We start from the raw sequence: 11,875 nt of genomic DNA on the forward strand, positions 1-11,875 counted from the left end.
AAGCTCAGCACGACAAAGTGAAATAATGAGAGGGATAGAGATTTGTTGAAAATATGGAGGTAGAGTCAGGGTTACAAAGGAGTGGTATATTCCTGGAAAGTTTCTGTTGAATTTCCTGGAAAAGTAAAATGAGGAATTCCCCATAAATGTATGTCAATTCTCATCATTTTATTATTAGTTTCCATCTTTGAAAATTCTGTCAATTTTGCAAGCCTAGATTCAGTGAAGCCATACAAATTACTGTTGGCTGTGGCTGATCATCTTTATGCATCCTGCTAATCCAGTGCTTGACTGTGAAACTTACAATTTCAAAATCCTGACTTTGTTTCAGCTGCCGCTACCACTCTGTGCAGCAGCTAACCACTTTAATATCTATTATGTGAGGGTTTTTTTCCTCCCCCCTGCTGTTGCTGCTGACTAACCGAGTGACAGTCTTAAACTAATTAGTCCTTTTTCATAGTTCATTAGATTCAGGGCACTGATGACCCCACCATCCCCTGGGTGCTCTGTTGAAATTAGGCCGGTGACATATGCGGTCCGAAGTGGCACCGGGCAGGTTTTGGGATTCCTGGGCCTCGAAGCTAATAATGGGGATCACCCTCTTGCTGGACAGTGCACCTCCAAAAGGCATGGGAGACCTGCAAGTCAAAGAAAAGGCGTTAGTTTCATCTTAATGCATTATGCAGCTCACACAATACCATCAAGTGCGGTCAATATCTACTCTGAATGTGTTTCTGATTGAATTGAAGGTCTGATCAGGGGCAGAGGACCACATGGGATTCAGGATGACTCAACCTGTATATCACCAGCTGCTCTGTCCATTAGTTGAGTTCTGACTTGATGGAGGTTTCACAATTTCATCAAAATCTTGGGGGGTGTAAATAGATCCAGCCACAGGGGGCTCATTTTCAAAGTGGTTGGCAGAAAAAAGATGACATCATGTGCATGTATGTCATCAGTGTCGAATATCAGGCCCGGGGGTCAGGTCTGACCTACTGCTTCACTTTATGTGGCCCACCAAAGCCAATACACGGGACCACCACCATTCGCGGTGGCCGGCCTGCAAATAGTGACAATCTGCAAATAATTGACACCTGTTCAATTACACTGAAAAATATAAAAATAACTTTACAAAATTATTGCATAAGCAGGGATATACTATACCACCACTCAGCATTTTTCACAAAAAATGTGGGTTGCCCCCAAACCCCACCCATATTTTTAAGCTAGCTAAAAATTAGTAGTCTTATCCACACCCAGAGTTCTGGAAGAATGCAATAAGAGCCTACATGACCACGACAAAAGACCTTATCATATAATATTTGACATAGATATATATACGTAGTATAATAAGAGACTTAACATCCATCCATCCCATCCATACTCCAAGCCGCTTATCCTTAATGGATTTACCAAATTGCTATCAAATCAGACATTTCACCTACTGTAAATTTCCATGGAAGAAAATTCACCTATCATACACAAAGTTGATATCCAGAACCATTTAAAAGGGAAGTCAACCCAAACATATTTCTTTCAAGAATATGTTCTATGCAAGCCCACTAGTTGAAACAAGATATTCTGAGAAATACAGGTATTGTGTTTGTGGAATAACAGTTAACCCACCCGTTTTTAGCCATCTCTGGGGGCGGCCATTTTGTCACTTCTGCCGACTGAAAATGACAATACAGTTTCTCTGAGCTCAGGTAACGACCAAACACAGCTCACATGCTTTCTGATTTCTCATTTTCAGTTGACAGAAGTGACAAAATGGCTGCCCCCTGAGATAGCTAATAACGGTTGGATTTTGCTGCTTAACTTATATTCAACAAACGCAATATTAATCACAATGCCATGTTTCAACTAGTTGGCCTACATAGAACATATTCTTAAAAAAAATATGTTTGGGTTGACTTTAGCTTTAGAGAGTTATGTGGAGTGCCAAATTTGCATTTCTGGCTCATGGAGGGTGGTGACCAGATGGCTAGTGCCATTAACATTCTATATAGTGGACAATAAAATAGTGAAAATAAATTTCTGCACTGCACTTTTTTTTTATCCAGATCCCTTGTGGACTGCCTTTTTTTTTCTACATGCATGTTTTCTGAAAATCGCTATTGTATTTTTGGTGTAACCCTGCAAACTCTGTCAAATTATTGCGTTGAAATGACTGTTGCGAAAAAGGTTGTTAAAAGATACGAAAATACTCTATTTCAAATTTGGAATTGGCATACACAAAAACAGATGGACGAGCCTATGCCCCCAGAACAACATAACCTCTTAGGTCATAAAGTCTGTTGTGTCTTGTTCACCATCTGCCAAAAAGCAATATTTGTCTTTCCTCACAGTGCGGACGTATGTCACTCTGTGTCTTGATAGAGCTTTGAAAACTGAGCCCCAGTGGGCCATCTCGAGTGTCGAGATTGAAAATAGCCATCATGCAGCTACAGTCCAAGGAGGAGAACAGCAGACGCTGTCTGAATATTTAAATTGTGGAAACATGGACTAGAGCCCAGATGATTGTGGTAGTTAGATCATCTGTTGATCATGGATGACCTCTTTCCACCAAGAATAATTACTGTACTTTCAATAAACACAAACTATACAGACAAAAGTGTACTGTATTGAGACACACCTCTTATTTAATTAACCAATTAGGGGTAGGGTAGTATAGGGCACTGTTTCTCGAGTTTTACCTGTTGAAACACCTGTAGTGGGCAAGCTGATGTCTTTGTGGTAAGGGCAGTTGAGCATTGAGTGCTTCCAGAAGCTCCTTGTCGTGGCGCAAAGCTTCCCTCCATGGAGACCAGTAGAATCTGGGAATCGCCGTTGTGTTGAACTTTTCATGGGGAATCTCCTTCTGTGGGGCAGAGTATCCTGATGGAAGAAAAACTGGATTAAAAATGGCACTGAATGAGGATTTATAATAATATACGGTAATGTAACAATGTCATTGTGGCCACAGTGATGTAATTATAAAACCTATTAGGAGAGGTAGGGGAGTCAAACATAAGTCACATGACTCTCACTTGGTGTTCAAGAAACTGGACCTGACTTGCCTGTTCACATGATCAAAACCAGCTTTTCCCAGATAGTGTTTTTTTTTTTTTTTTTTAAATGAAGTTTTTTTTGTAGATTAGGCTAGCTCAGATAGCAATATGCTACAATACAAAGTGCAGAGGGCACCTAATGAAGCAAGGAGCAAAGATGATTATTACATTTGGATCAATGATTATGTTTTTGATCAAATAGGGGAAAAAAGTGATTGGCAGCATGCAAAGTTTGCAACTCAAAAATAAGCGACACAGCTATGACAGCAAACCAACTTCATCTGTCACCATAAAAGCTACAGACAGGTAAGCTATCTTAACTTAACAGTAGCCTATAGCTAAATTATAGCTTGTGAAACATGCTATATGTTAGTTATGTGTTTAACTGAGGAGAAAATATAGGTTTTAGTTTCGTGTTTAGTTTATATTTATAGTTTATATCATCGACATGACATACACTCAACAAGGTTCTCAGCCCTCTCGGGTCTACAAGACACTGAAAAACAAATCTACGTAATGTGAGCAATCAAACAGCAATGAAAACAACTCATCAAAGTAATTATAGCACAGAAACTAAAATTAAAGAAAAATGCTAATAGAGAATATACAGACTGGTTTTGTAACCCCTAGAAAGCTATACGCTCATAAATGTGTTCGTACCAGTAAGCTAACGGACGCAAGTACAGACACTGAGTGTAAAGTGACGAATGTGCGAATATCCACTGAACATGTTTTTTTCTTGAGCTGAATTCAAAGATCTATGTCTTTTTACGTACACAAAAGGCCTTTTTCTCCCAAATATATCTTAATCTGTGTTAGCGCATGGGCGCTTCTCCTTTTCCAGGATAATCAATCCACCTCACAGGTGTGGCATATCAAGATGAAGCATGCATCAAGAGAAGACCAAACATGATTATCACACGTGTGCCTTAGGTTGCCTACAACAAAAAGCCCCTTGAAATTGTGAAGTTTTAGTGTACTCGATAGAGTCTTTTTATTGTGGGCAGCCTAAGGCACACTACTTAGCCATAAATGTGTTGCACTATGTGAGGAAAATGGTGATCACTTCAGATACTGACTGGTTTTCTGAGCGACATTTCAGAATGCCCTTTTATTGTGGACAGCCTAAGAACATCACAGTGCAAAAGGATACAATACATGCTCACAAACACCGATTTAGACAGATTTGCCAAGCATATATAAGAGAAATTGGCCTTTTGGGCACATAGAAAATATTTGAGATCTTTTTAGATCAGCTCCTGAAACATGGGAGTAAAACAAGTATTGTGTTTATATTTTTGCTCAGTTGTTGTTTCACTGAGCGAGATTGTATGACTTGATTTATGACTTGCTTAACCCAAGCAATGACTTGATCTGGATTTTTCATCAGTTATGACTTGAAACTTGCACATATACAGAATGACTTATTCCCACCTCCACCTCTCAGGTCCAGCAGCACTACAACACCTCTAATACATTTCGATGCAATGAATTGTCACTACTATCGGCGATATGAGCTAAGGTCACAAATTCTCAGTGTGAATAACATACAATATTTATATAAAACGGCAATCAAAACAATGCTTTCATTGTTTTGTGACTACGAGGCAGAAACTCTACAAGCCTTGGCTTTGTCCAGGCCCCTCAGCGTTAGGCTGAACTAGCCGTTATGCTCGTGTCACACTGCGGCGTCCAATGAGCACAGCGCAGTACCTGGAGCGAGGACATCAGGACTGCCCTTCTTTGCTACCGTCTTCTGAAGGTTCATGACCAGGCTATGCTTACCAGGGATAGCGAAAGCTTGGTTTTCTTTTCCTCCCTGAGGCTTTTGGATGATTTGCGGGGGAGGAACAACCACTGGATGGGCCTGAGAAAGGGACAATTAGATTGGTTGCAGTCAAAGGGTTTTAGGAGTCCAGTTTAATCATGCCTTTGAGCTACAAGGGACACAGTTCTGGAAAGTTTTCTAAAGTATGAAGCGGTTGTCCAAGCTATCCTTTGAACTCTATAACAGCAGAGCCATGCGACAGACCAAAGATGCGCCCAATAGGAGTGAGTAATACTGTACAGGCAACGTGAAATTTACCGAAGCGGGTTAGTATATTTATTGTAACGATAGATGAATAGACCTGAACCCCAAATTAGGAAGCTATAATTTTAAATCTTGTGCCTTCACTAGAGATTTGACATGGTCTGCTGTACCGTCACAATCAGATCAATTAAAAAGAGCTGTATCAAAAATTCTGCGAAAGGATTATTTGAATCTTACTGATGCTGTCGGAGAGCTATTCATTTAAATGTAACAGGTAGCTAAGATATTAACCAGCTATCCATTTTCTATAGAATTTATCCTCATTTGGGTCAGGCGAGCCTATCAAAGCTAACTTTGGGCTCTGGACTGCACGCCATCTGATTACAGGGTACAAATAAACAAACAACCATTCCTACTCACAGTCACACCAATGGGCAATTTAGAGTCTTAAATTAAGCTAACATGCATGTTTTGGGAAAACCCAGGGAAAATTCACGCAAGAGACAACCGTACTGCTGCCAAAATATTCAAAGTATTTAATAGTAGTACAGTCCAATCATCTTATGTCATCTTCCCTGAACCATGAAGTGGACTAAAAACGCCATTTATCTAACTTTTTGGGGAGGAATTCATTTTCTATTCATTTGCCGTTTTTGTTATGATGGAACACAAATAGCTATATGGCATTTCACTTTTATTGTGTTGTGTTAGAGGAACTACTGATGTCTTTTTGCTATTTGAGTCATAAGAGAACTGTTCCACCTGTTTTAGTATCAAAAGTGGTACAGTCCAGCTGTTTGAAGTAATCCACAGAGAACCAGGGAGTATAGCCTAGTAACATACAAATGGCCATAGACACACAAATATGGCACTGCACATTTTATTTGATTTTCTTTCTGCTGTTTACGTCAGCATGGAACTGTTCCTTCTGCTTCAAACCCAAAAGTGGAACAATTCACCATTTTACATGATCCTGCTTGAACCAGGAAGTAGTACAGTAAGTAGTTGTTTACGAACAAATGTATGGACAAAATGGGTGCTGTAAATTTTTCCCAGTTTTGTTTATGTTCTGCTGATCATCTGTTTTGCTGTTTGGTTGAAGATGGAAATGGTCTTAATGCCACAGATCCAAAAATACTTTAACACACTCAAGCAACACACACAATCAACTACCATGAAGAAGGACGTAGCATGCCAACATAATTATTTGACAGTTTGATTGTGACTGGCAAAATGTTTGATCCATCCACCCACTGTTTGTCTAAATGTACATTTTTTTCATTTGCAGTTGAATCAGTTGCTATGAGTTATGTGTGTCTTATGCCTTACACTCATGGTGTTATGAGCACTGCTGGCTGCGTTCTCCAGCGTGAATCTCTCAGCCCGCTTCTGCCTCTCCTGAAACATGCGAGAGCCTCGGTTGGATGGAAGATTGAGCTCCTCTATCATCACGTCTTTTGGAACGCTGACCTTCTTCCCCAGACTCAGGCGCCCTGACGTAACATGAAGACAAATGTGCTTTAGTAAGCGATTGCACAATCCGCAAACACGGAGTTGCTGTGCAGGAAACACGTACAAGCATGTGTGGCCAGGCATTGGATGACACGAATGCAACGCCACATTTAGCTATATCCTCTTAACTTCCGGTCTGTGGTAAACCGTACCTTTCAGTAGATGATCGCAGTTATAGAAACCATCAATACTCAACAAAAATGCAATATAACATCACCTAACTGTGCTATGTACATCACCTGGAGTAAAAGTGTATATTTATGTAATAATGTGACAAAATCATAAAATTACAATTTAACAAATGACAAAAATACATCATTCTCACCTGAGATGCTGAGAATTAAATGCATTAATGTGTGCGGATTGCTACGGATGTGTTGTGCTTGTCCACGTTGGCTGTAACAAGTTATGTCCTGACCAACCAAACAGAGGACGAAAAAAATACTGATGTCATCTATGGCCAGCACTCTGGCCCACAGAATTGTAAATGATGGACTCACAGTTGGCCTCTCGTGGTAGAAGCCAGATGCCATCTTATGTTGCCTCTGTTACTGACAACTTCTGATGGATTTTTGCTGAAAACTCGGTTATCAGTGCGTGTTTATGCTAGGATCCCTGCACTCTAAAAACAGTTGGGTTAAAAATAATACCATTTTTGGGTCAAAAAAGGACAGATCCACTACTTGGGTCAATTTTACCCAACTTTCTGGGTTGTTTTTGCAGAAAACAACCGCAAAAATGGGTAGTAGATCCGTGGTATGGCCTCCACAAAGATGAATTTGAATGATGATTGGTTAAACAAACAATCCTATTTTTAATATATTTTGGCCAGGCCTTGTGAAGATTAGACTGATATCACAGCACGTAGAAGCTAAAATGTGATTGGACAAAAAAAAATATCTAACATCTACAAACATGCACTGGAAGCAGTGTAGCCAAGAGAAATGCTATAAAATAAAGAGAATCGACCGTTGTGAATAAAATGAATAAAATTTCATGGAATAGATATAGTTGAGGTTGCACTCTAAATGTAGGCCACCATTGCTTCCTACTAGAGCTTCACAACAGAGGAGTGCTCATTTAAATAATATCACGCATAATTGAGTTGAAATCGACAGAGCTCCTCTCGTATGCTATCGTGGCATAGCAGAGACACTGAAATAGCCTCAGGATCATGTCAGAGGGTGTATTTGTTGTTGTCCGAGGTTGCAAGGGTAACTGGGCATATAAATAGGAATCTCAATATGAAAGGCGCTCCCAACGAAAGGATAGCCTTATGTCCCGCACATGATAAGTGTTTATAGAAGCTGGGGCATTTGGAGGAGCGGCCCGGGCATGAAATCCGCTGGTGGGAGTCTCATTTTGCTGAGGTTAGGGGAACGCCTTTTCAAAGTTGAGCTGGCGGGGGAACACTGGAGAACAAACACAGAGGAAGGGGACGCTCCCTGCTGGAATGTTTGGAGAACATGTCGATGCTTTGGAGATTTGGATGGGCACCTCCGCAGTTCTCCAGGCAGCATTTACATTGAAGTACAGTATCATGTTTATGTAGGTCGTTTGAAAGTGCGTCATCTTCATTACTTACCTCCTCTGGCCTCTCTAGACAGCATCTGAGCCTGCAACATTCTCTGCTTGGTGACGTCATCCAGGCCTGATTGCATGAACATCATCATGTCCCTCTGATACAAAGACATATGGCTCAGGTCTCAAAACCAAACAGGCTCAAGTGCAGTATGAAATGATTATTATTTATTCATTTATTCATAAAAGTAATGGTTCTGAGAAGATATATAATTGCAAGGATGAATGTACAGCTACATAAGGAAGCTAACCTGAAGCATACATGTGAAAAAAATGTGTTCGTTATTGTTATTGTTTGTTTACAAAGTGACACATTATTTTGTATTAAGAGTGTGCATCTCGCTAATAAAAGATGATTCGATACGTATACATGGGGTGGGATACAAGTCACGGACCGTTCGATTTTAAAGTGGAATGATTCAATTCGGTCCAATTCAGTGGGTTTACGATTCGATTTGGTATGGCTCAGTTTGAGTGGGTATGATGCAATGAGTTTCTTGTTCTCATTTTACATTCATATGAATGAACTTGTCAGTACTGTAAATGTGCCATTTCCTTCAAAGATTTAGTTGTACAATAAAAGAAAATTCAATATGTATCTCAATATATTTTAAATCGGAACGATTTGATGCATTCACATCTTTTAAATCAAAAACGATTTTCCAATTCAAATTGTTTCTGAACATATATCCTGTGAAAAACATCCGATTTTTGCAAAAAAAGATCCAAATCGAGGGGAGATATAATTAAGAAACTAAAGAAATAAACATTTCCTAAAAATTTACACGGAACTAGACAGTGGGGTTGTAAAAAAAATAAATAAATGATTTGTTGAGCATTCCATACATAACATAACTCAGTAAGCTTCACATACTGTAATTAAAAGTGCAACATTTAAAAGCAGTCACATATAGTGTTAGAGCGATTTAAAAGGCAAAATAAAGAAATAAAAAATATCTTACTAATATGACTAAAAGTGCGTACAGTACAAAAACAAGGTTTTCAAAAAGATGATTTAAAAATATTTTGAAAGGTCTTAATCATAAGTAGCCTATGGGAAAGAGCATCATTTTTTAACGTGGATTTAAAAGCATTTACACTTTATTGGGATGTTTTGAATCTTCATTCATTTATATTATTCACTCTGATAATACAGGATACCAGCAAATTGGGGGTCTGTATTATACACATCTACAGAGAAAATGCTTCTTCAGATGATTTGAAATTTTTGTATTCAAAAATATAAAATAAAATACAAGACACCTGCCATTATTTTATTTGATCCCCCTTTAATACTTCTTCATTAACACATCTTTCATAATCCCAATCAAATCCAGTATCACTTTTGATGCAGTGATATAGACATCTGTTTGGCTAGTAGAACATTCACTATCTTCACAAGCAGTGCACCTGCATTATATGAAATGAGACATTCATCTTGCCTTGCAGGAGATGAGCAATTGCATTAGTATGATTGCTTTTCTTTGTTAACAATCAGCATCACAAGTATTCCATTGCAGCTTCACTGCAGTGCAAGTAAACAACAGTGTTTTGCAACAAGGAAATAGGTGTGCAGGCCATGATTGATGGTGTGTGTATGCAGTAATAATTTTGCATCTGCTGCCTTACCTGAGCGCCCAGTTGTCTGTCTCTGTGTGTGGGGTGTCAGAGCTGATCTGGGTGGCTGAGGGGTTTATCCCGCACCGGGACAGGAAGCCTCCCCACAGCAATGTGACCCTCCCCAAACAGAGAAGGAATAGCCCGTATAAAACGCATCCCGGAATGCCTCGGGCTCTTAGCTCACCGGGTTATTTTAACACGAGTGAGGATGGATGAATGAAGTGATTAGGGGGATGGGGCAAGTATAAAGGTTTTCATCCTGACCTCAAAAGCTCTTTGCTAATAAAAAACACTAGGCCAGGCTAACAACTATTGAATTGCATGAACAAATATTATTACTAGTCACTTCATTCTCACTTTCCTCGATAAAATTTGCCTAAACCGCTATAAGCTCTTGTTTACTTTATAGGACCACCTGCTTTTATGAGAACAGGTTAGTGCTGAATTGTTGAGATATAGTTTTAAACTTTTTTTAACCACATCAGTTGTTTGTAGGTTTTTAGATATGGCTAAAACCAAGCCAAGTACAGTACGCACTTGGGCTTTCTGGCATGAGTGGGACCTCCCATACTATATAAGTACCGCGGCCTACATTTCGCCCACGAGCTTGCTAGCCCACTATATTAGGTGGAACCACATATGACATAAAACCGAGTGAGGCGGTGACATATTGGATGACAGTGACAGTTTCACGGACTAGAAAGCTAGCAGGCTTGCAAGCTAGCTCACGAGTTTACGTTGACGTCATCCAATAAGCAGAGGTGGGTAATTCAGGTCCGGAAAGTAAAAACTCTTCCACAATTTGGCTTTGGCCACAGGTGCTTCTAATCAACTGAGCTCGTTTACCTACCGGATGAGTAGAAGCACCTGTGGCTAAAGCCAAACTGTGGCAGGGTTTTTACTTTCTGGACCTGGATTACCCACCTCTGCCAATAAATCACCGCCTCACTCGTTTCGGATTATGTGTGGGTCCACAGACACTTCAGGGAACGTTAACTGTTTATTAAACACAATGGCACAAGTTATTCAGCCCGTGGCTCACACTACAATTACTTTAAGCACACGGATTTGTACCGCAATGTATTTGAGTGACAGGAAAGAGTGAGTGGGGCATGTTTTCAGCTCATTCAGCGGACACAGCTTCTAACAGCTGAAAAAAAAGGCTTTATTTTACACGATTTCTGTACATCATTTTATATACCTGCCAATTTTTTTTGTATTCATACAAATTTGGCAAGCTTGTTAACACTCTTCTCTATGGTGTGTCGAATTTAAGACATTTTTATTTTCACTTTACAGGGGGTTTAATTCAGTTTAATTGGATCCGTTTTGATCCTCATCTAAACTATGATATATACAGTATAATGTAATTAATACAATTGCACAGAGGTGGGCATTCTGTCAGTCCATCACTGACGGGTGCCCGTTTTGCTGACGATTGACGAATGATGGGCCACTTTTTAAAAAATGATGGACTAAGCACTGAAGGAAGTTGATTTTCGTCCGTCAGAGTAATCATCACTGACAGATGCCTGTTTTGCTGAGGTTTTTTTGCGGGACTAGGGGTGGCCTGATGGACTTCTGACGGACTAACTGGCAGACTTAACTGATGGACTGACTGAAGGACTGACCAATTGACGATTACAATTCGGTTCATCACCAAAAATGATGGACTGAAGAATGACGGACCAGCAAAATGTTGCAATTGCATTTGAATTTAATGTGACATATTTTACATGTAAATTAGATTTGAAAACATGTCGTTGTGCATCCTGAAGTCAGCTGGGATCCAGCTCCACGTGACCCTAAACCGGATAAGCAGTATAGAAAATGGATGGATGCGTTTTCAGTAAGGTTCAAAAGTGTGGTTTCTGTTCCAGTAAAGTTCAAATAGCAAACAGTTTGAATGGCCTGACATTGTTTTCCTTTGTTGATGGTCTTGGTAAATGGTCTTTCAGTTGTATCACGCTTTTCCACCTACAAGGCACTCAAAGCGCTTCACAGTGACTTCTCATTCACCTACTGATGACAGCATCAGGAGCAACTGGGGGTTCAGTATCTTGCTCAAGCACACTTTGAC

At 39.8% G+C, this 11,875-nt stretch overlaps 1 protein-coding gene across 3 annotated transcripts; it reads right to left on the reverse strand.

Annotated features, from left to right (window-relative positions):
• Positions 1-149: 149 nt before the first annotated feature.
• LOC147151774 (myozenin-2) lies at positions 150-10,533 on the reverse strand. 3 transcript variants are annotated; one of them, XM_086020739.1, is made up of 6 exons: positions 9,805-10,533; positions 8,180-8,273; positions 6,412-6,575; positions 4,836-4,917; positions 2,697-2,877; positions 150-638 (listed from the first exon to the last, which is right to left on the reverse strand). In XM_086020739.1, exons 2-6 carry the CDS (start codon positions 8,265-8,267, stop codon positions 455-457), a joined length of 699 nt encoding a protein of 232 aa, XP_085876865.1. In that variant the 5' UTR covers positions 8,268-8,273; positions 9,805-10,533; the 3' UTR covers positions 150-454. The 3 variants fall into 3 exon arrangements, with proteins under 3 accessions (XP_085876865.1, XP_085876856.1, XP_085876847.1); XM_086020730.1 differs by having other exon boundaries at positions 4,764-4,917; XM_086020721.1 differs by lacking the exon at positions 9,805-10,533 and having other exon boundaries at positions 4,764-4,917; positions 8,180-8,288.
• Positions 10,534-11,875: the final 1,342 nt, after the last annotated feature.

Source organism: Filicampus tigris, chromosome 2 (assembly GCF_054856515.1).
Source record: "Filicampus tigris isolate MCC_2025a chromosome 2, RoL_Ftig_1.0, whole genome shotgun sequence".
NCBI classification, from domain to species: domain Eukaryota; kingdom Metazoa; phylum Chordata; class Actinopteri; order Syngnathiformes; family Syngnathidae; genus Filicampus; species Filicampus tigris.

Excerpts from the sequence above, each read along its gene's own strand:
- LOC147151774 (XM_086020721.1), bottom strand. The coding sequence starts at position 8,288 with ATGTCTTTGTATCAGAGGGACATGATGATGTTCATGCAATCAGGCCTG. Across the intron at positions 2,878-4,763 it reads TCCTGATGTCCTCGCTCCAG|GATACTCTGCCCCACAGAAG; the intron begins GTACTGCGCTGT and ends TTCTTCCATCAG. Across the intron at positions 639-2,696 it reads CACTACAGGTGTTTCAACAG|GTCTCCCATGCCTTTTGGAG; the intron begins GTAAAACTCGAG and ends TTTGACTTGCAG.